The sequence below is a fragment of the Mandrillus leucophaeus genome, unplaced genomic scaffold (genome assembly GCF_000951045.1).
Source record: "Mandrillus leucophaeus isolate KB7577 unplaced genomic scaffold, Mleu.le_1.0 Scaffold66, whole genome shotgun sequence".
In the NCBI taxonomy this organism is placed as follows: Eukaryota; Metazoa; Chordata; class Mammalia; order Primates; family Cercopithecidae; genus Mandrillus; species Mandrillus leucophaeus.
In genome coordinates, this window is record NW_012107141.1 from 5,262,900 (window position 1) to 5,285,216 (window position 22,317).

At 55.1% G+C, this 22,317-nt stretch overlaps 3 protein-coding genes across 6 annotated transcripts in view; 1 reads left to right on the forward strand and 2 right to left on the reverse strand.

The window, feature by feature from the left end:
• Window positions 1-863, forward strand: part of LOC105554813 (chromosome unknown open reading frame, human C11orf49) — a 258,467-nt gene extending 257,604 nt beyond the window's left edge. The window contains 1 exon segment of the mRNA XM_012001406.1: window positions 571-863. Coding sequence (XP_011856796.1) covers window positions 571-730 — 160 coding nt within the window. The 3' untranslated portion in view covers window positions 731-863.
• ARFGAP2 (ADP-ribosylation factor GTPase activating protein 2) lies at window positions 779-13,979 on the reverse strand. Of its 4 annotated transcripts, none has more exons than XM_012001402.1 (17): window positions 13,229-13,979; window positions 12,963-13,081; window positions 12,299-12,371; window positions 11,630-11,761; window positions 11,463-11,546; window positions 10,522-10,603; window positions 10,189-10,245; window positions 9,472-9,513; window positions 9,060-9,112; window positions 8,443-8,579; window positions 8,208-8,339; window positions 4,587-4,715; window positions 4,373-4,507; window positions 3,243-3,369; window positions 2,989-3,082; window positions 2,750-2,868; window positions 779-1,975 (listed from the first exon to the last, which is right to left on the reverse strand). In XM_012001402.1, exons 1-17 carry the CDS (start codon window positions 13,298-13,300, stop codon window positions 1,955-1,957), a joined length of 1,608 nt encoding a protein of 535 aa, XP_011856792.1. In that variant the 5' UTR covers window positions 13,301-13,979; the 3' UTR covers window positions 779-1,954. The 4 variants fall into 4 exon arrangements, with proteins under 4 accessions (XP_011856792.1, XP_011856791.1, XP_011856793.1 ...); XM_012001401.1 differs by having other exon boundaries at window positions 10,522-10,678; XM_012001403.1 differs by lacking the exon at window positions 9,472-9,513.
• On the reverse strand, window positions 13,954-22,192 carry PACSIN3 (protein kinase C and casein kinase substrate in neurons 3). The gene is made up of 11 exons (XM_012001400.1): window positions 21,953-22,192; window positions 19,348-19,413; window positions 19,020-19,110; window positions 18,749-18,905; window positions 16,880-17,115; window positions 16,614-16,769; window positions 15,840-16,015; window positions 15,589-15,709; window positions 15,324-15,460; window positions 14,800-14,921; window positions 13,954-14,478 (listed from the first exon to the last, which is right to left on the reverse strand). The coding sequence occupies exons 3-11, from the start codon at window positions 19,071-19,073 to the stop codon at window positions 14,363-14,365; spliced, it is 1,275 nt and encodes a 424-aa protein (XP_011856790.1). The 5' UTR covers window positions 19,074-19,110; window positions 19,348-19,413; window positions 21,953-22,192; the 3' UTR covers window positions 13,954-14,362.
• Window positions 22,193-22,317: the final 125 nt, after the last annotated feature.

The following is a 22,317-nucleotide window of genomic DNA, read 5'->3' on the forward strand; positions in this document are numbered from 1 at the left end:
CCCAAGAGAAAGGGGTGGCCAAGCCAAGGGTTTACATACAAACACATCTTTTCTTTCGGAATTTAAAGGGTCCCATTAACATCTAAGAGTGTGTGTATGTATATATATGCGTATATATAATTTTTTTTTTTTTTTTTTCTGAGACAAGAGTCTCACTCTGTCGTCCAGGCTGGAGTGCAGTGGCGCGACCCAGTCTCACTGCAACCTCTGCCTCCTGGGTTCAAGCGACTCTCATGCTTCAGCCTCCTGAGGAGCCAGGATTACAGGCACGCACCACCACCCCTGGCTAATTTTTGTATTTTTAGTAGAAATGGGGTCTCACCATTTTGGCCAGGCTGGTTTCAAACTCCTGGCCTCAAATGATCCACCCGCCTCAGCCTCCCAAAGTGCTGGGATGACAGGCATGAGCCACCATGCCTGGCCTTAAATATTTCTTAAGCTCCACTGAAACCCATCCCCTGTCAAGCCTACTGCTGTGACAAGGGGCAGGACTGCTGAGGTTGCTCACTCACCCTCAGCCAGCGAGTTAAAGGGTCAACTAATGCCAGCTCTTTCCTCTGCGTGCCACAGGGTGGTGAGGTCGAAGCTGCACCGGACCTCACGGCAGCACAGAGCCAAGGAGCCAGGGGCCTTTGGCTTTCAGAGAAGAGAGAAGCAGGAGGCCCTGGAGAGAGTGTCCTCAGCTTCGGTACCGACGCCCTACCATTACCGGTGGGAGCCCCGAGAGTGAGGCCAGGGTCCGGCACTGGGCAGGGAGGCAGGATCCAGAGGACACTGCTTCACTCAGACCAACAGGGAGCAAGGCCCTGCGGGGGCTTTATTTTGACACCACTTTGTTTCAATACAAACAGTCCAGAAAGAAAGTCATGTCCCTCTGGGGGAGGGGCAAGGGGAAGAGTGGTCTGTGTTGCTTGGGAGCCCAACCTACAACCCAAAGGTAGGGGCTGGGCTGAGACTGCCGGTGCGGCGGGGAAGATGGCACCAAGAATGACACAGTACTTGGCTCAGATGCCAGAGGGTGAGGCCCGCAGCTCTCACTGGCGGGTGCTGTCCAGGCCCCCAAGCCCAGAATGATGCAGAGGAAGGAGCTCAGCCCCAAGAGCCTGCCTCTGCCCCTCACATCCTCTGCTTCCCTGGCCAGCATCAAGCTCACAGCCTCCAGAGTCAAATCACAGCAGACAAGACCCTCCATGGCCACCAACCAGGGGATGAAGGGACAGAGAATGTTGCAGAAGGTCCTGTGGTCCACAGCAGATGGTACAGAGGGACCCTGAGACAATCTTCCAAGTGCTTACTGTACAAAGGGGTGGTGAGACGGGAGAACCCGTGGGTCTCCAGTCTGATCCCAAATGAAACCTTTAGGTACCAGGTAGTTTCCTGTCCTTGGTAATGCCCAAAAGGGCCTTTCCCTCCTTCGCCCTCTCCTGGCACCCAGAAGAGGCCACTGGCAGCAGCAGCAGCAAGTCCGCAGCCTCTTTCCCCAGGGGACGGGTCTACAGTGAACTCCTTCCAGGCCTCCCCATGGTTCCAGAGGATGGAGACCCAAGCCCTTGAACTAGAAGAACCCTAGAGCCAGCAAAAAAGCCTTCTACCTTCCACTTTCCCTACTTGAGGAAAGGCTGGACCCAGAATAAGCCATCCTGGGGGAACCCCATCTCCCAGTGTGGCAGGACAAGTGAGCAGCAGCTGTGGGGGCAGGACAGAAGGACAAGAGTCTAACACACGGAGGGTGGTGTGAGAGGGAATAAAGGGCTCAGTCCACAGGCAGAGGACAAAGGCTGGTACTGACCATTCCCCTCACATGAGTGAGCGCCTCGAAGACCACTCCACACACACACCACACATACAAAGTAACAAATCCTCCCCAGCTTCCACAAGGCAAAGCATCCCCAGCCTGGGAACTGTGGAGTTCTTGTTGCAGTCACCACCGTAAGCCTGAGTCACAGAGCTTGGATCAGTAGGAACCGTAGCGATCCTGGGGGCGAGGGAGGAGAAAAAAAACAAAGTCAGAGGCTCTGTAAGCTGCAGCAACTTCCCAGCAAACACACTGCCTGCCCCAGCACCCCATAGCAAGACTTGGGAGGCAGGGGCTGGACAGCCTGGGGAGGCAGGAGTCCACGGTGAGAGCTGGGGCAGGGGCCACTCGGGCACCCAACAATGGGGAAGCCCTGCCTGGCCTCGCAGAAGCTGGGAAAAGAAGAGAAAGACCGGTACAGGTGACAAGGCCAGGGAAGATCATGGCAGACACAGTGACATCTCGGAGAGGCCCAGCCCTGGTATGGAGCTGAAAGGAAGGAAGCTGCCCTCCAAGAAAAGAAAATGCCTCTCTCTAGACTCTTGTTTTTGTGTGTGTGTGTGGTTTTTTTTTTTTTTGAGACACAGTTTCACTCTTGTCACCCAGGCTGGAGTGCAGTGGCGTGATCTCAGCTCACTACAACCTCCAGGTTGAAGCGATTCTCCTGCCTCAGCCTCCCGAGTAGCTGGGATTACAGGTGTACGCCACCATGCCCAGCTAATTTTGTATTTTTAGTAGAGACAGGGTTTTGCCATGTTGGTCAGGCTGGTCTCAAACTCCTGACCTCAAGTGATCCCATCTCAGCCTCCCAGTGCTGGGATTACAGGCGTGAGCAACCGCACCCGGCCAAAAATGCTCTTAAGGCTCAGAGGAGCTAGGCAGTAGCAGTGTCTCTATGTGGTGGCGAAGGGCAAACCTCCCAGCACTCCTCACTAGGCCCCACTTCAGCCTCACCTGCAAGGAATTCATCACACCATTGGCCAGCACAGCCATTTTCCCAGCCACAGACTTGACACCCTGCTTAAACTGGGCAATGTCCGCTGTAGGCAGCACGTTCCCCAGAGATACACTTCCTGTAAAAGCAAGGGCAGGGTGACCCACAGTCCAGCAGGAAGCCCTTCCCAGTCACAGCAGGGCCCTCCCGCCCTGCTCCCAGGCCTCGCTTGGTGCCTGCCACCCCACCAGGGCCCTACCTGCTCCGTGAGCTCCATCCACGTCCCCAAAGAGGTCTGAAGAGCTGATGGCATTGCTGCCTGAGAGCTGCTGCAGCCGAGACCTGGCCTCATACTGTGGTGAGGAAAAGGCCAGGCCTGGGGATCCTGGGGCCGAGGACCCAAGGACTCACACAGGCCAGGCCCTCCTGGTGCTAAAGCCCAAAGCAGTGGCAGGGAGAAAGCTCATGCTTCTGCCTGCTGCCTCAGACGTCAAGGCAGACAGCCCCACTTACCTCCGCATCCATCTCCCGCCCAAAGAACATGTCAGATGAGATGGCTTTGGCTCCTGCGAATTTCTGACGTGCCTCACTAGACTCGAGGCCTGAGCTCCGGCTCTCCACTTCCCTCCGGTTTGTGGCCCTGAGGGGAAGATGTGGAACAGCTCAGACTCCTCCTGTTATCATCAGGGGAGGCAGAGTACAAACAGAGCACCAATGGCCTTTTGGTGATGGGTTACCAGGTCCCATTCTGTCTGTGGCTCTGTGACTCTGGGCCCCTCTCCCCTGGTTAAGGAGTCACCCTTCTCCACACTGAGGCCAAGGCCCAGAGAGCTTAGTAACCTGCACTAGGCAGGGTGGAAATACGGTCTGCAGTGGCCTAGGCTCCTGCCCAAAAGCACACAGCTTTGTCAGCATTCAGGAGGCCACACAACTGCTGCTACCCTAATCCTAGTGACAACATGCCTAGTACTACAATGAGCATATGTGTCAGTCTGCCTGGCTTTATACCTACTCTTGTCGTAACCATGAATAGCAAACTGTCCCCTTTACTCTCAAAAGCATCCTGGTGTGGAAAGGGAGATGGCTGCTCTCATCTTGCCATGAGTATGTGGACACTGGGCCAGGTATTTCCGGAGACCCTGTGAAGTAGTTACGTTCCCGTTTAATCAGGGGATAACTCACAGATATTATGTCAACTAAACAGATCCCAGATTAAGATGGAGTAGGGTTTTTAATAAAGGGGGCTGGAGACATAAAACCCTTGAAAGGAGGTCAGGACTGAAGCATAAAATCAGGCCCCTCCTGCCAGAGAAATGGACCCCAAGCAAAAGCAGCTGCCAGGCCCTCTGTGATGACAAAGCAGAACTCAAACCGAAGCCTGACTGCTGCACTGTCTAATGAGGCAGTGCCAGCCACTGGTGGCTATTTACATTTATCCAAAATTAAACTACATAAGAAATTCAGTTGCTCAGTTGCACCAACCACATTTTAAGGGCTCATAGCCACATAGTAGTGGCTACCATATTAAACAACATAGAGAACATTTCCATCATCACAGAAAGTTCTAGACAGTGCTGCCTTAGACTTCTCTACCTTCAGCTTGTTTAAAAAAAAAAAAAAAAAGAAAGAACAGCCCACTCTACCTTTCTGAAATAGGCCGGATGCTTGAGATGGTCACTTCTGGCTCCTTCTCCTCTACCCTGTCCATACCCCAGGCAGCATCTGTATCCCAGCGGGAACCGAAGCTTTCCCCTAAGGAAAAGGGGTTGTCCTTGTACCTAAGGAGACAGTAGAGTGGCTCAGAGAAGCCTGATGAGGAACACAGCAGTCAAGTTTACAGCTAGAAAACAGCCTTACTTTGGGGGTCCAGAGGCGAAAGTACCAACATCGTCAAACAAGTCCAGCTGAGAGCGAGAAGATTTTGCACTCACTGGGGTTTCCTGCTCGATCACCTGCATCTCAGACAGCACGGAGTGGGAGACAGAGCTGCGCAGCAAAGCAGAGCCAGGCCATGAGACCAGTGAATAGACATTAGCATCACTGCACAAAAGACAATAACCAGTGGCTGGGTTCTCCTTCATGGAGCATCACCCAGAACCTTCTGTCCTTACCCAAGCACAGGGCTAGGCCAGACCCCAAAAGAAGGCTAGCTGTGTGTGGTGACCTGTGAAGCAAACCTCAGAATTCTTTACATATCAGCTTTGTTTATTCAACGTAGGCGTTCCCTGGCCAGTGACCGTCTGCCTGTTATAATTTTATTTTATTCATTTATTTATTTGAGACAGATTCTCACTCTGTCACCCAGGCTGGAGTCCAGTGGTGCAATCTCGGCTCACTGCAACCACCACCTCCTGGGTTCAAGTGATTCTCGTGCCTCAGCCTCCCGAGTACCTGGGACTATGGTGCACGTCACCACGCCCAGCTAATTTTTTGTTTTTTCAGTAGAGACAGGGTTTCGCCACATTGCCCAGGCTGGTCTCAAACTCCTGAGTTCAGACAATCCACCCACCTTGGCCTCCCAAAGTGCTAGGATTAGAGGCGTGAGCCACCGCGCCCGGCTCCTGTTGTAATCTTTTATTTATTTACTTATTTATTTTGAGACGGAGTCTCACTTTGTTGCCCAGGTTGAAGTGCAGTGGCGCGATCTCGGCTTACTGCAAGCTCCGCCTCCCGGGTTCACGCCATTCTCCTGCCTCAGCCTCCCAAGTAGCTGGGACTACAGGCGCCCACCACCACGCCCAGCTAATTTCTTTTGTATTTTTAGTAGAGATAGGGTTTCACTGTGTTAGCCAGGATGGTCTCGATCTCCTGACCTTGTGATCCGCCCACCTCAGCCTCCCAAAGTGTTGGGATTACAGGCGTGAGCCACCGCACCCGGCCTCCTGTTGTAATTTTAATAATGTGCACCAGATGCCAGTGGTCTCTGTCCTGGATAACTCCCTGCCTTGTGCACTATGAACCCCATCCTTCGCTGATGGGGTTCACACAGCAAAGGAATGGATGAAAGAACGCCCCAGAACCAGGGAAAGGAGCATGACTGCATCAAAGGATGAGTTCTTCATCATCCTATTGTTTATTAAAAAAAAAAAAAAGGCGAGCGGGTGGCTTACGTCTGTAATCCCAGCACTTTGGGAGGCTGAGGAGGGCAGATCACAAGGTCAGGAGATTGAGACCATCCTTGCTAACAAAGTGAAACCTGTCTCTACTAAAAATACAAAAAAATTAGCCGGGCATGGTGGTGGGCACCTGTAGTCCCACCTACTTGGGAGGAGAATGGTGTGAACCTGGGAGGCGGAGCTTGCAGTGAGCCCAGATGGCACCACTGCACTCCAGCCTGGGCGACAGAGCAAGACTACGTCTCAAAATAAAAAAGCACCTCAAAGCACAAAGACTGGCCTTATGCACTAAGACCTAGAATTGCTGTCTGGTTCTCAAAAAAAAAAGGGGTGTAGGGTTGGCAGGCAATACAGTACAATTCTTGATGCCTCTCATTCCTCTGTCAGGCTCCACAGGGACACTTTAAGGATTAATTTAATTTAAACCAATTCATTTAAAAATATCCATAGCTTTTAGCTAGAAGAACCCCAAGGAGTGATTATTTTGCAATAGGGCTGAGTTGGGCCAGGCGTGGTGGCTCACACCTGTAATCCCAGCACTTTGGGAGGCCAAGGCAGCCAGATCACCTGAGGTCGGGAGTTCGAGACAAGCCTGACCAACATGGAGAAACCTACTAAATCTACTAAAAATACAAAATTAGCTGGGTGTGGTGGCACATCCCTGTAATCCCAGCTACTTGGGAGGCTGAGGTAAGAGAATCGCTAGAACCCAGGAGATGGAGGCTGTGGTGAGCCGAGATCACACCATTACACTCCAGCCTGGGCAACAAGATTGAAACTCTGTCTCAAATAAATAAATAGGGTGAGTTGGGTTTAAGTAAACAATTGTTGCACTGCTGAAAAACTGTTCATATCCCTTAACCCCTCGGTCATCCCTTAACCCAGTCAGTCATCCTTTAACCCCTTGGTCATCCTTTAACCTAGTCATCCCTTAACCCAGTCAGTCATCCCTTAACCCCTTAGTCATCCCTTAACTCAGTCAGTCATCCTTTAACCCCTCAGTCATCCCTTAACCCAGTCATCTGTTATTCCAGTCATTCCTATGTGACTGAAGCAGGGAAAGGAAGGAGTTTCAATGTCCTTTCAAGTTAAAATTTTATCCTCTGGCCGGATGTGGCTCACATCTGTAATCCAAGCACTGGGTACCGTGGCTCACGCCTATAATCCCAATACTGTGGGAGGCCAAAGCGGGCAGATCATTTGAAGCTAGTAGTTTTAGACCAGCCTGGCCAACATGGTGAAACCCCGTCTCTACTAAAATACAAAAATAAGCTGGGTGTGGTGGCACATGCCTGTAATCACAGCTTCTCAGGAGGCTGAGGCAGGAGAATCGCTTGAACCTGGGAGGTGGAGGCTGCAGTGGGCTGAGATCACACCACTGAACTCCAGTCTGGGTGACAGAGCGAGATTCCATCTTTTAAAAAAAAAAAAAAAAAAGCCAGGAACGGTGGTGCACGCCTGTAATCCCAGCTGCTTGGGAGGCTGAGACAGGAGAATCACTTGAACCCAGGAGGTAGAGACTGCAGTGAGCCAAGATCGTGCCACTGCACTCCAGCCTGGGCAAAAGATTAAGACTTTGTCTCAAAAAATAAAAATAAAAAACCATAGCAGCCAAACATGGTGGCTCACACCTGTAATCCCAGCACTTTGGGAAGCCAAGGCAGGCAGATCACCTAAACCCAGGAATTTGAGACCAGCCTAGGCAACATGGCAAAACCTACAAAAAATACAAAAATTAGCTGGGCATGGTGGCTCCCGGCTGTGGACCCAGCTATTCAGGAGGCTGAAGTGGAAGGATCGCCTGAGCTCAGGAGGCAGAGGTTGCAGTGAGCCGAGATCACACCATTACACTCCAGCCTGGGCAACACAGCAAGAATTTGTCTCAAAAGAAAAAGAAAGAAAGAAAACCACAGCAAACCCAGTGGTTCTGAAACAGGATTTTCTGCTCAAACTGAGGGCATTTGAAATGTGGGTGGATACTTTAGGGTATTACAGGGAACACAAATGGCATCTCTAGACAGGGATTAAGGAATTAAGGATGATACTAAATGCACCTCAATTCTCAGGGAGGTCTGGAAAAATAAACTGTCCCATGACTCAAAGTGCCATCAAGAAAAACCACCCTGGTCTCTTGAAGATACTGAAACAACACCTGATCCTGTGTTTCATTCATACACCCATTCACTCATTCAACTTACTGAGCACATACCCACTATGCCAAGCACTGTATTAGGGACAAGCCAAGCGATCTACTCAGACTTGGAGAAACAATAAGCCTAGAATCCCAAACTGCTGGGAAGGCCCTGCAATGGTTCCCAGGAAACAACGGCATCTCCCTGCCACTCCGGGAGCTGAGCCTCACCTTCGGGATACCAAGCCCATGCCCAACCTCTCTGCCTGCTCTCGCTTCTTCCCTTCCAGATTCTGTAGCTTCTTCTCCTCTTTCTTACGATCAATCTGGAGCTCCTGGTAGGCCAGACGCATGGAGGCGACCCTTAGAGGGAACAAAGGTGTCAGTGGCCACCCATCCTGACCTGTCCGACCTACCCACCCACCAAGCCCTGCACGAGCCTGAGGCCCCAGCAGCAAACACTCACATGGACTCCTCCGCCTGCTTCTTGGCATCGGCTGCCTGCTGCTCACGGAGCTTCTCTGCTACCTGGGCCTGCCGCTCAATCTCACTGAAGCTCTGGCTGCTCACCTTCTGGGCCCCGAGGCCTTTCTTGGCACCCAGCTGGGAAGAGAATCATGTCAGGGGCCTTCCCAATCACACTCTCCTCAGACCCCTCCCAGGCTCGGGCACTGTAGTCACACCCACAAGGAAAAGGCCCTTCTTAAAATTTAGGGTAAAAAATAGGAGCCCAACCAGCATGGCCAAGAGAACAGTGCTCCGCTGGAACAGGGCACGGGCAGCTCACACAGCCCCGGCAGAGCCCAGACCTGAGGATGCCAGTTAATGCTGACAGGGCCGAGTATGTGCCAAGCACTCCGCCAAGCACTAGATGCACTCCATCTCACCGATCCCTCCCAGGAGCCCTTGAAGATAGGCTTTAAATCCCTTTAAATCTTTAAATCCCTTTCACAGGCGAGGTTCAGAGAAGCACAGTACCTTTGCCAAAGTCATACAGCTGGTGAGTGGTAAGGTCAAGAGGTGAACCCAGGTAGCCTGCACCCAGCTCCTAACCTTTCTAACATACCACCTCTCCCCACCTACCCCTTTCTTAGCTGCTGCTGGCTTCTTCTTGCCAATGATGGAACTTTTCAGTTCTGCATGAGAAAGGGGGTAGGCATGAGCTAAGACAAAGGCAGCTCGGAGGCAGTAGCTCAGTCCACACCATGCAGCTTCATGGCAATAGCTCCTAAGACCAGCTTCAGGCAGGGGAAGGCAAAGCTGCCAGCACCAGCTCCAAACAGCGGTGTCCAAGCCAAAGATAGACGTGGCTGGGGTATTTACTGGCGCCCAGCAGAGTGAGACAGGAACCTAGACCTGAAGCACCAGAGACACTCAAAGTCCCTGAACCAAAACAAAGACTGCGAGGCAGGGAGCAGATGGTGAGCACCAGGCTCAGCTCCTAAAGCAGGAAGCTGCGGGCAGGGCCTGGGCTCCCCAAGCAGCTGTCAGTTACCTCTGGCAGGAAGGGCCCCTTTAGCTGACAGATACATGGACTCTGGAGGAGAAACAGACTTGTGGCTAACAAGAGGCCCACCCCAGAGCCTCCACAGAGCTCTCAAGCCCAGCGGTCTCTATGAAGCCCTGCTTCAGACCAAGCTATGCCAGCCTTCTCATGGATCAGTCTGACAGTCACTCTACTGGGTTCCAGTCCCAACCCCCAAGAGTCAACAGAACAAACCGAGGTCAGCAAATTGACTGTTCACCCTGAACCAAGTCTGAAGGACACTAAGGAAAATGTAGAAAAGAGTTAAAGGACAGGCTGGTGGACTGGCTGAAAAAGAACAATGTCATCTCCAGCTATCGGCAGCTCAGAGCTGTCCCTCCACCCTAGGAAATGCACCACACAAGCCAGTCCTGCCTCAGAGCCCAGGAACAGGTGTCCAGTCTCATGCTGGCCTCCCCAACACTTTGGCTAGACCCAGCCCCACACTCAGAGGCAGACCCCAGGCCTTATACACCAGCCCACCCAGATTCATCAATTCAAAGGGCTTGGCTCTAAAATCAGTGTTGCAGCCACCATTTCAATCACAGTCCCCACTCCAGAGAGGTCAGACACATGCTCAGTCTCCTGTGGCCTCTGTCCACACGGCCAGGCAGCAGGAACTCTGAAAAGAACATTTGAGGTCCACCCTCTCCCAGCCACCCCACGCCCGCCCGCTAGCATACTGACCCAGTGAGGCTTTGGGTGAGGTGCCAAGCAGGTCTGTGTTGGGACCATGCTCCGGCTCTGTGGATGCAATGGTGAGAGTTAGAGATGAGGCTCCTAGCTTCCTGCAACCTCCCTTGAAAGAAGTGATGGGATGTGAGTCAGTGGCTTTCCTCAGCTTGCCACCGAAAGATAAAAGGAATATCTACCACTTCCTCTAAGGATTAAAATGAATCCCAGCCCACGCAAAGATACAGGAGGATCCCTGCTCCTATTGTCATAGCCAGATGTCCCCTTCCAAACCCTGAGTCCTCTCCTAGGACCAGGGCACCTGGTTGGAATCTGGGCTGAACTCACGTGCCAGGCCACTGCTCTCTGCAGACGGGGCTGGCTGTTGGGTCCCTGAAGGCTCAGTGGCTGGCGCATCCCAGGCAGGAGGCTGAAAAGGAGGCCAGATAACAGAAGCCTCGGTGAGCCGCTCCTGCAGCCAAGGAGCACCAAGACCTACAAGCACCTTGTGGGCAAGAGATCGTACTTCAAGCCCATGAGGAAAGGGAGTGGAGGGGAGCAAACACGATCACAGTTGCTACTCACAGCGGAAGAAAGCAGGAAAACAAGCAGCCCCCACCCCAACCCCTTCACTATTTACTTAAAGCAAGAGCCCATTCTCCTAAGTTAAAGACAGTTACCTAACACCACCTAGGCAGGCACAGATCTAAAGGTTCCTCAAATACAAATACATTTAATTATCACTACAACCCCTATGAAGGAGCTATATCTCCATTTTAGAAACTGAGGTTTTGACAGGTCGAGTGACTTGGCCACCATCACAGAAATGCTGAGTAGAGAACAGGAATTGAAGCCAAGAGTCTAACTTCAGCACCCAGGGTCAGTAAAGAGGAAACCCTCCTCAAAGGGGTGGGGTGGGGAGGAGGGAATCCTTTCACTGTCCCCAAGCACAGTGCCTTTCTTATAAGGGAAGAATCCAGGAAAACTTGTTTGGGGCCCTAGACACCTCTTGAACCTTCAAGAAGCTGCTCCTGTTCCCCACCAGCCCAGTTTATAGGAGTCTATTTCTAAGGAGGTCTACACTGCACCCCCATTTATGGAGGAGGAAACACCCAGGCCTACCCAGCAGGAACAGCGGACTCCATACATTCCAACTCAGTGGACTTCACACGTGTCCGAGACATCACATCAAAGCAAATGGAATCTATAGCCATGATCACAGAAGGCCTTGGCCTTGGTAAACTGCTTGTCAAGAACAATTGGGAAAAACGTTCCTTGTGGGCACTCACTTGAGTGTGTTCTGTGAAGAAATCAGAGTCCTTCTTCTCCGGGGAGTGATTAGGAACGGCACTACTTATGTTGTCTATCCAAAGCTAGAAAGGAGAAGGCACCCCTGAAACACAGGGCTCTGAATACTCCTAACCCTCCCACCCCAGCCCCAAGAACAGGCACTTACATCAGTGCCGTGCCTAGCCAGGGCCGCACTCCCCAGCTGCCGGATCTTCTCCCGGTACATCTGGGCAGCTCGGCTATTGTATTTGGTGTTGGCATCATTGGCTGTGCATCCATGTTGGCGGAAAAAAGCCGTCTGGAGAGCAAAGAAGAGAGCAGCGCGTGCTACAGGTGATTCTCAAGAAGGAAATGTGTTGGCTGTAGGAGGCATCCCCTTATGACAGTCGAGTTATTATCTATACAGGATGATACATGCTACTGACACTGGTTTTTCAGAGATACAGTTCCTCGAAATTCCTGCAAAAAAACACCTTGCAGCCTGCCATCCTCTGATATGACTGAAGCCCAGGCCTCACTGAACCCTGCCTGAGGACAACATGCCATTCCCAGCCTCCCCATCCTTCATCCAGGGCAGGCCCACAAGACTCAAAGACTGTGAAGGCTCCAACTCCTGAGGCTTTTCCCCAAGAACACCTGCCCAGTTTAATTGGAATTTGAAACCCATTTAAGAGAAGCTGTGACCAGTTTCGAAGTTTTTAGAAAATGGCTTATGGTGGTGTTATAGAACAGAGAACCCTCTGAACAGGGAAACCGAGAGGACCTCTTAGGGAGTCGTGCAAAGTTAGTACCCAGGCAGAAGAATGGAAGGTGGGGGAGGTAGAAGGAGCTTTACCGCATTGGCATTCCCGCCGACCTGCATACACCTCAGCTGGAACCAGTTCCAGTTGGAATCCAACTCTGTGGACCTGTGTACAAGGGCTGCGTCTCACCCACCAGCAGATACCAGCAGAAGCGTTTCCCTGGCGGCCCGATACCTGTCACTTGGTCTCAGGCTGCTGTAGGCACCCAGGAAACATTAATCAGCCATCACCCCATTTCCTCCACACTACCCTGTCCATGAAAACTTTGCTCGTCATTCATCTACTCCAAAGAGTACTAATTATGTCCCCAGATCCGAAAGGAGGTCACGTTCTCAGGCACGCACCCCTGGATTTGGCTTTCCCCTAATGGATGGTCACAGTTTCACTAGAGACATATTGGGCCAACAACATACCAGCAACAAGGTCAATGCCTCCCTTTCCTCCCAACCAACGCTCAGAGTCTCAAGTCTGACCGTCAAAAAACAGCGAGTTTTGGCCCAGAAGCGGAGACGGACCGCCTATGTGCCAAGGAGCCCACACAGGTGGTTCCCTCCGGCAGGAGGCTACCGGACCCTCTCGGCCCAGAGGCTTCCCGCTGAATTCAAAGCGGTCCAAGTCGAGGCAGCCACTCTCCCTTGTTGCCCACACAGCCCTGGCCGGCCCGGTGGAAACACGGCAACCGCGCGGAAACCCAACCTGATGAAGCTCAGATGGACGCCCAGGGAGCGGTGCACCCCGGAACAGTCAATGCACAAGAAAACACCATACGTGATGCTGGCCCAACTCGGATTCTTGGCGCCGCAGTCGAAACAGGCCTGGGTGGAGGAAGCGATGAGCGAATGATCAGGGACCCCGAGTAAAGGCCAGGCGCAGACACCCCAGAAAAACAACCCACCTCCGCCCTTCTCCCTCCCTCAGGCCCCAGCGGGACGACAGACTCCGCGCTACCCCTGCTCACGCACCTTGTTGGTTGGAACTGCGCGAAGCCTCTTAAAAAGAGTCTGGATTTCGGTCTTGTTCGGCTCCGCCGCCATTTTCTCTCCTTCCCAGACACAATCGCGACAGACGGGTCCCGCCGCGGGCCAATCCACGGCGGGGAGGGCGGGCTCACCAGGTCGGCCTCAGCTGTGCCCGGGCCAGCCGAGGGGTGGGGTGATTGGGGCCCGATCTAGACCAATGGGCAGCCGGCAGGACGGGGGCGGTGACGTCAGCCGCGGCCGCAAGAATCAACGCCGCGCCGGGCCAATCCGCAGCCGGGAGGGAGCGACGGCGGGCGAACCGGCCCAAACCTCCTCGCGCGCACAGCCCCCCGACGCCTCAGTCCCCAGGTGGAGTCGCCCCGACGCCGCGCAGGCTGCGGGAGCTTGGGGGCGGGGACCCCCACTCCAGCCAATTACAGATCGATGAGTAAGGATTAGGCTGCCCAAGTGCTCCTCTTCCCTCCGGCCTGAACGGGCAGACGTACTGGCCGGCCTCTCGCCCAGCCTCCAGCCGTTCTCGGCTCACAGCAAGCCTGACAGCGAGTCCCCTCCACCCCAGATTAGGATCTCAAAACTCCAGAGCAGGTACCAAGCAGGCAAACCCTTTTCCAACCCCGGCTCCATAACAGACGCTAGGCCTCTCTCTAGATGCCCTCTGGAGGCCTGGCAAGGGTGTCCTATCAAAAAAATGCACATGAGCCCAACAGTGGTTTTTTTGTTTTTGTTTTGTGTGTGTGTGTGTCAAGTTTTAATACACGCTAGAACAAGCCACAAAAGAGGGTGCTGCTAGGCCGGAACTACACTCACCCCAAGCCCACCTCAGGAACCCCAAAGCAGAGGTCAGGAACTGAGTTCACAGCTCCTGGGGAGGCCCAGGCACCGCTGAACCCTGTGACTTCTGACCTCCCATCTTGCCCTCAGCCTGGACTCATCCCTCCCTACCAGTTCCTTCCTAGACAAAGGCCCCTCCCCTCCCTGGGTCCCAGGACTTCCTCCCTCAAGGGACAGAGGAGCAGCAGGGGAGCGACGGTTCAGGGCCCTGAGGGTCTGGCTCTCCAGGAGAAGCTGGGCTCTCACCCAGGGTGGGTAAGCATCGCAGAAGGGCTGTCAGGACACTCAGGCGCCCACGCACTCCACGTAGTTGGCAGGGTACAGGCCAATGCGGCCACTCTGCAACTGGCCTTGGCACCAGCCCTGCTCGTCCTCCTCACTCATCTTCAGCAGCTCCTCCCCTGAGGGAAAGGGGATTGGTCACTGCTAGTGGCCCTGGCCCAGCCCATTCCTGCAACTGGGTCAAGGACTGAGGGGGATGGTGTGGTCCCAGAGCCCAGCTAGCAAAGACATGGCTCAGACAGAGGCAGGTCAAGGTCAGCAAGCTGCCCCACCCCAGACCCCGAATGCAGCCACCAGGCACCAGCTGTCTGGACCTGGAACAGCTGAAGGGCCAGAGGACTGGCCCTTAAGAAGTGGGTATTTGGCTTCCCTTTGTGACATCCCTGCTCAGGCGGGTAAAGCAGAGACCGACCGAAGCTAGGAAAGGGGTCCCAGGGTACCTGCTCGGAAGCTCAGCTCATCAGCTTCCTGGCCAGCATAGTCATAGAGTGCCCGCACCCGAACCCCGGTGGCAGCCTTCCGGGGACTCTCTTCATCTGACCACTCCTCATCCTGCCCCGTGCTGGAGAGGGCAGGCAAAGGGAGCAGCTCAGTGTGCAAGGAACACGGGGCTGGAGATCTCACCCAGGATCAGGGCAAAGGCCTCCCTACCCCCAGAGGCACCTGGGAGAGGCAGGTGAGGTGCTGAAACGTTCTAGCTCTATCTCGCCATGCGGGACTGTGAGCAGGGGCAATTCCTGCCACACGCAGCTGATTTAAGGCATAAACGAGAGGGAACGTGGGAAATGCCTGGCAAATCTAAACCACTGTGAGAACCGGTATCATTACAACTACTAAGGCCCTCAGGTCCCCGGCACCAGTTTTCAACCCATTTCAGGTGTGAAGGGAATGAAACCAAGGAGAAAGGAGTGGAGGGTGGGAGGCAGAGCTGTTTCTTTGCCACAGCCACGCTCCTGGCTCTCACCCTGGGGACCCCGGGGACTGGGGTGGGGGTGCGGTGCCATCTCTTGTGGGCACGATGCTGGTCAAGGTAACCTCATCAGGGCTCCGGCCACCCTTCTCTTTCCGACTGATTGTCCTCTGTGTGTCCAAGGACCACTCCTGTGGGGACAGTGCTTACAGTCAGGTGGGGCCATCCGGACCACCTTCGCTTACTTCACCCCTAGCCCTGGCCGAGCTGAGTGGGAGCCCATCCCACCTCCCAGCCCCACCCCACCTGGAACACATGCCTCAAACTGTGGCCAGTTCATGGCCATGCCTGGCCCGTGGGTGCTGCGCCACCAGCGCAGATCCTCTTCGTCACTGGCTGCCTCGATGCCCTGGTGCAAGTCGCGGTGGAGTTCATGGAACCTATGGCCCAAGGCACACCCTCAGTCTAGGAAGTCTAGAACCTGCATCCCTCAGTCCCAGCCAGGGCCTAGGGGAGATGGAGGAGACCCAGTACTACCCCAGATCTCCACGCCCACTAGGCAGCCCATACTTCTCACTGCTGGAAAGGTCCAGGTGCTGGTGTAAGGTGAGCAGCATGTCCTTGAAGAAAAGAAGCCGCTGGCGCTCGGCGGCCTGGCAGGTCTCAAAGGCCTGCTCCATGTCTTCCATGTAGCGCGGAGTGTAGCGATGCAGCTCTGCCAGCGTCTGCTCATACTGAGCTTTTGTCTGGGTGGGAGAGGAGGGTTCTGGTGAGGACCAGACCTTCTTCCACCCAGGACTCCACCAGTGTTTACCAGACACTGCCATGGGCTGCTAGACCCGGGGTTAGCCACTAGGGGCTATCAGTCCTAAGACCCAACTCCTGCCCTCAGGAACCCCAGCAGCCTAACAAGGGAGGTGACATCAGGTGCAGCGGATAAAAGAGTGTGGTGAAGACTGAAATGAGGTCAACCTACAGGAAAGGATGGGAGAAATCAGAAAAGGCTTCCTGGAGGAGGTGGAAACTGCAGCATCTCAGGATGGTAAGGATTTGCATATGCAGAGCTGCAGGAAAGGACACCAGGCAGAGGGATACTGTGCAAGGAAAGAGCTGGAAGTTCTCAACTGCTGAAGTCATCCCAGTGCCTGAAACTCCATTTCTTTCCCTAGGTAAAGTATCACCTTTTGTCAGGTTCCTCCTTTAAATGATCATTTAGAGAGAGGGTGGCAGGTGAGGATTAGGGTAATAAGAGTGCTGGGGACTGGACAAGGTGTTCAAGGAGCAAGATTCATTCAGGAAGCCATGCCCTGGGCGGGAGCCAGGGCTGGTACCTGAGGCCCGTACCTTCTCGGCCTCCTTGGCACAGCGTTCCACCCGTTCCTGCAGTTTGCGCAGCTGCTCCTGGGAGACGGCACTGTCTGCCTTCGCATGGCTCTCCCTTGTCTGGGCTGTCTTCTCGTCCTTCCGGGCTGCATGGTAGCTTTTCTTGGAAGCCTCAACCTGGCATGTATGGGGACCACGCTGGACCCTGGATGCCACACCCTGGCCCCCTCGATCCCTTGCAGACCAGGAAGGAGCCTGCCTCGGATACCTCTCCCACCCAGCCTCACCTCCTTCAGCCTCTTCAGCCAGGGCTTCTGGGCCTTGCGGAAGCCATCCTCAGCCGCCCGGCTCTCGCGGAAGCCACCCAGCACAGGCCGGTGGAAAGCCCCCCGCTGCCAGGCGCGCACCCGCTCACTGTCCTGCCCTTGCAGCTTCTCCCGAACCTCCAGGTGCAGGGCGCTCAGCCGCTCGGCCGCCGTGAAAAAGGCATGCCAGGCCTTCTCCAGTGTGCCATACTGGGGGCCTGCAGGGAAGGACAGGGCTTGGGCCAGTCCTGGGTACCACCCAAAATAAGCCCAGCCCCTCTCACTGGGTACGAGGCATGGAGGCATAGGGTGCAAAGGTGAATGACAACCCTGTCAGCTGGACTTATTGAATGCAGACCATGTGCCTTATCTCACTGAATCCTTGTCTCAGCCACCACCGTGAGGACAGTGACATTGCCAACATTGAACAGGCAAAACACTGAGGCCCAGAGAAGTGAACTCGCTCAAAGCATTATGGCTACAAGAGGAGCTGAGGGCCGGGTGCAGTGGCTCACGCCTGTAATCCCAGCACTTTGGGAGGCCGAGGCAGGCGGATCACGAAGTCAGGAGATTGACACTATCCTAGCTAACACGGTGAAGCCCCATCTCTACTAAAACTACAAAAAATTAGCCGGGCGTGGTGGCACGCGCCTGTAGTCCCAGCTACTTGGGAGGCTGAGGCAGGAAAATTACTTGAACCCGAAAGGGGGAGGTTGCAGTGAGCTGAGATCACGCCAGCCTGGGCGACAGAGCCAGACTCCATCTCAAAAAAAAAAAAAAAAAAAAGAGGAGCTGAGATTCAAACCCATCTGTTGCATAAACACTACACTCCATTGCCTCAAAGGAAGAGCCTGTGTGTGCCCTCAAGGAAGACAGCTTGTTGCAGGGTGGAAGGATCCATGCTCCCAGTCAGAGGGCCTGGGCTCAACCTTCAGCACTTCCTAGCTGTGTGCCTTTAGGCAAGTCCCTTAGCCTCTCTGAACTTCCAGTTCCTCCTCTAGAAAATGCATAAAACAGGCCGGGTGCAGTGGCTCACACCTGTAATTCCAGCACTTTGGGAGGCCAAGGAGAGAGGATCACTGGAGCCCAGGGGTTCAAAACCAGTCTGAGCAACATAGCAAAACCCCATCTCTACAAAAAATACAAAAATGAGCCAAGTGTGGTCCATGCCTGTGGTCCCAGCTATTCAGGAGGCTGAGGTGGGAGGATCGCTTGTGCCTGGGAGATGGAGGTTGCAGTGATCCATGATTGTACCACTGCACTCCAGCCTGGGTGACAGAGTGAGACCCTGTCTCAAAAAGAAATAAATAATTAAGAAAGGAAAGAAGGTCAGACGCAGTGGCTCACACCTGTAATCCCAGTACTCTGGGAGGCTGAGGTGGGTGGATCACCTGAGGTCAGGAGTTTGAGACCAGCCTGGCCAACATGGTAAAACCCCGTCTTTACTAAAAATACAAAAATAGCCAGGCATGGTGGCGGGTGCCTGTAATCCCAGCTACTTGGGAGGCTAAAGCAGGAGAACCACTTGAGAGGCGGAGGTTGCAGTGAGCCAGCATCGTGTCACTGCACTCCAGCCTGGGCAACAATAGCAAAACGTCTCAAAAAAGAACGGAAAGAAAATGGGTAAAACAGAACCATCTCTGCAGGGTTGTTGGAACTATCAAAGTAACTCATGAGCAGCCTTTGTAAACTCTTTAATACCAGAGCCGTGAGGATGACCAGGAGGATCTTCCTTTTCTAAGGGAGGGTAGACATGGAGGCCTCAAACTTCCCACAACACGTGCAAAAAAGAAGCTGGCCCGACAGTCCTGCACTCAGCTGCCCTCTGCCCCCTGCGAGGGCCTGGCTCACCCTTCTCCACGGTCCCCCTCCACTTTCGGGCCCAGTCGGCCAACTGCTGGGCATAGGCCTTTTCGATGCGGGCACGCTCCTGGAAGCAGCTGACCAGGTCCCCGCACAGCCGGTGCCCGTCCTCCACCCGCTGCACCGTGCGCCTGTAGTTGCCAGCCTGGGCATACAGGAGAAGGGCACTGTCACCAGGGAAAAGCCTCCTTTTGGGCTGGGGCTGTCAGTTGGGCTCCTCCCCTAGACAAGGAGCTGAGCCCAGGACCCAGCTGCTCACCTCCCAGAAACTGCCCCCTAAGGCCTCCCCGCCAGCGTCCTCTTCTGGAGCCATGGTGTCCCCGCAGCACGGAATGGTGGCGGATTTGGGGCTGTGGAGGGCAGAGGGGTAAGTGGGAAAGCTGGACATACGTTTTTGGGGATAGGAAAAGACCCTCTGTATACCTGGGCCTCACCCCACCGCCTTCCCCACCACCCAAGGAGCCGTCAGAGCTAGGACTTAGCAGGCAGGGCGCTGAAGACCCTAAGAAGGGCCAGGATGGGTGAGGATGGAGTCTCAAAGCTCTTCCTCTCGCTGCTCTGCCCTTCCCCTCCTGCCCCCAACATACCTGGGGCCTAGAAATCACTTCAGGGACCTGGGTGTCCAACTTTCAATGCTGCCACCGTGACTCTGCCTTGAAGGAGAGCAGAGTGAGGGTGAGGGTGGGGACCTAGAGCGTCCAGGGCGGTGCCCAGCACCCCCGATATAGCAACTGCTGTCAGAAGCGCCAGATTCCAGGGAGGAGAATGCCAGACGGGTCACACGATCCAGCCAGGGATTAAATGGCAGGCGGGGGTGGGCGGTGGGCAGAGGGCCCCACTCCCCCAACTGCGGATGAGAGAAGAAGACTCCTGCCCAGGCCAGGGCCTCTGTTGCCTTCCCTTGAGTGACAAGATGACCCCATTACCCAAGAGGCCAAGTCAGAGGGTGCCTGGCCACATCCCAGTAGCTCCCTGTACTGAGGAGGGCACGAAGGGAGCCAAGAGGCCTGGCTTCTGTCTTGGCCAGGAAGCCTGAACAAGTATGTGTAACTGTCTCCTCCTAAGGAGGCCCCAGCTCCCTCTAAGATGGAACTCCTCTGTGTGCTCAGCTGCCATGCCAGGGCTGGTGTGAAACCCAAACCAAGCAACGCACCAGAAATACGAGGGGCCCTGCAGTCACACGAAGATACGCATCTCAGTCCACACAGCCATTGAGGGCCCACAGGACTCCATGGGGAACATACAACCCAGGCCCACCCTCCAAAGGTCTGGCGTCCAGGGCAGCGTGGAGAAGTGAGAAGCGATGGCCAGCTATAAGAATGTTCCCCAGACTGGGTGTGGTGGCTGATGCCTGTAATCTCAGCACTTTGGGAGACTGAGGTGGGTGGATCACCTGAGGTCAGGAGTTTGAGAGCAGCTTGGCCAACATGGAGAAACCTCGTCTCTACTAAAAATAGAAAAATTAGCCAGGCATGGTGGCAGGCACCTGTAGTCCCAGCTACTGAGGAAGCTGAGGCATGAGAATCACTTGAACCTAGGAGGTGGAGGTTGCAGTGTGCTGAGATTGCACCATTGCCTGGGCAACAGAGTGAGACTGTCTCAAAAAAAAAAAGTTCCCTAGAATTGCAGAGGCGGGAAGGCCAATTCCAACCCCAGAGCCACAGCCCCAGGGACTCAAGGACACAGTGGCATGTGGCTGCTCCCCGCCTGCCTCTGGGCAGGGTCTCAGCTGTCCCCAACACCGACTGACTCACAGACCCTAGAAGGAAATCACTTCCTCTCTGAGCAAGCCCAAGGGACATAGCCAGACCCAGGAGGACAGTGTGTGCCCTTTGTCCCCAAAGCAGGGTGCTGTCACAGAGCTTCCTCCAAACTCATGCACCTCTGCTCCTCCTTCAAACGTCCAATTAAGGCATCTTCTCCTCAGTCACTTCCCCTGTTCCTCTGTCCTTGCTCCCATAGCCCCGGGTGACCCTTCAGCCAGGGTGTATAACCCATGGAGTTGTGGCTGACAGGACAGTGTCTGTCTTCAGTCACCGACAGAGGTTTCTGGGATTCTCATTTGTGTGTCCCCACAAGCTGGAATCAGCAATAATTAGTTAAGTGAGAAAACAGGTGATGTCCACCTGGAGCGCAGGAAACACACCGGCTCCAACAGCTGTGGGAACACTTGGTGCAGGTGGGCTTCCCCCTCTGCTAACAGGAGGCAGAGCTGGGGCTCCGCGGAGACCCAGGCAATGGAGATGCCCACCAGGGGCCTCACGAGCTCGTCACTTGGTTCCCTCTGGAATCTGTCCTGCCTGTCCAGAGAGGGCCTGACAGGGCGATGGAGAGAAAGAGAGCTGCCGCCATGAATCACAGGGCTCTGGAGCCTGCCCCAGTCCAGCCTCAGGAGCCTGGGGCCCCTTGCCTGTTCCAGCCTCCGAGTTCCCTGCTCCCCAGAGAGCTGCCCCCCACCCCTTCCCTCTCTCTGGCCCCAGAACAGAGCAAGCTGTGTGTACTGGGCTGGCACAGCTCCCTCCGGCCTCCCAGAGCAAACACAGGCCCAAGCCCCGGGTGCAGCCAGGCCCCACAGCCGCAGCCTGACCTCTGTGGTGGGGGGGAAGGCTTGCACCTTGGCCCCTGTTGAGGAGGTTGGCACCCTGTGCCTCCTGAGCTCAGCAGAGACCCAAATCAGTCCCCACCACAGGCAAGAGCTCAGAAAGCAGGTAATGCAATCTTCCCAGCCCCGGGAGCCAGCACGCTCGGCTCTAAGAGGTCTTCGTGGGCTTGGCAGGTTCTCCTTGCAGCTGCACCGGCCTGGAGAGGGAAGACCCCCTCTCCATACCTGAGGCCTGAAGGTACCCGGCCCCAGACCAGCCCTAACCCCTTCCAGAAGCTGGGGGCTTGCCCCTGGTAGGGAGCTCAGCCATTCTGCCCGGCCCATCCCTGGGACCTGAGTCACAGGCTGCGCCCTAGGGCTTCTTCCCCTGGCGGCCCCTCCCGGTGCGCCCGCAGCCCTAGGATTTCAGGATAGAGCCGGGGGGCGGGGTCAGTCGGCTGGTCCGGAGAGGGGCAGCGAGGTTAGAGGGGCTGGAACCAGAAGCCAGAGCTAGCCAGGTCAGGAGGCTGCGGGAGCGGGTGGCGCAGCCAAAGGGGGAGGAGGCAGGGCCAGGGAGGGGCATAACAAAGGGGCACTTTTGGAAACCCGACCTGCCGGCCGGGGTGCCTTCTCCCAGATGACGCACTCCGAACCCCAGCCTTCACTCCAGAGCTCGGCGCCCAGGGGCTACGCGCCTCTGGCCTCAACTCTTACAGACCGCGCCCCTCGACAGGACCCCTTGCCGCCCGGAGCTGCATAACTCGGAGCCCGTGGAGCCACGCGGAGCGGCAGGGCCAGGCCTAGCCACCGAAGCTCTAGGACTTCTTGGCCAAACTTGTTGAACTTGGTCTCGGCGGGGGTGGGGCCACCGATCACTGCCAAGGGGAGGGGACACCCCCTGCCCGGGCCGGCCTCGCCGTGGGCTCCAGATGGTGGCCCCGGGCAGCGGACCCAGGAATCGGGGCTCGCAGCAGAG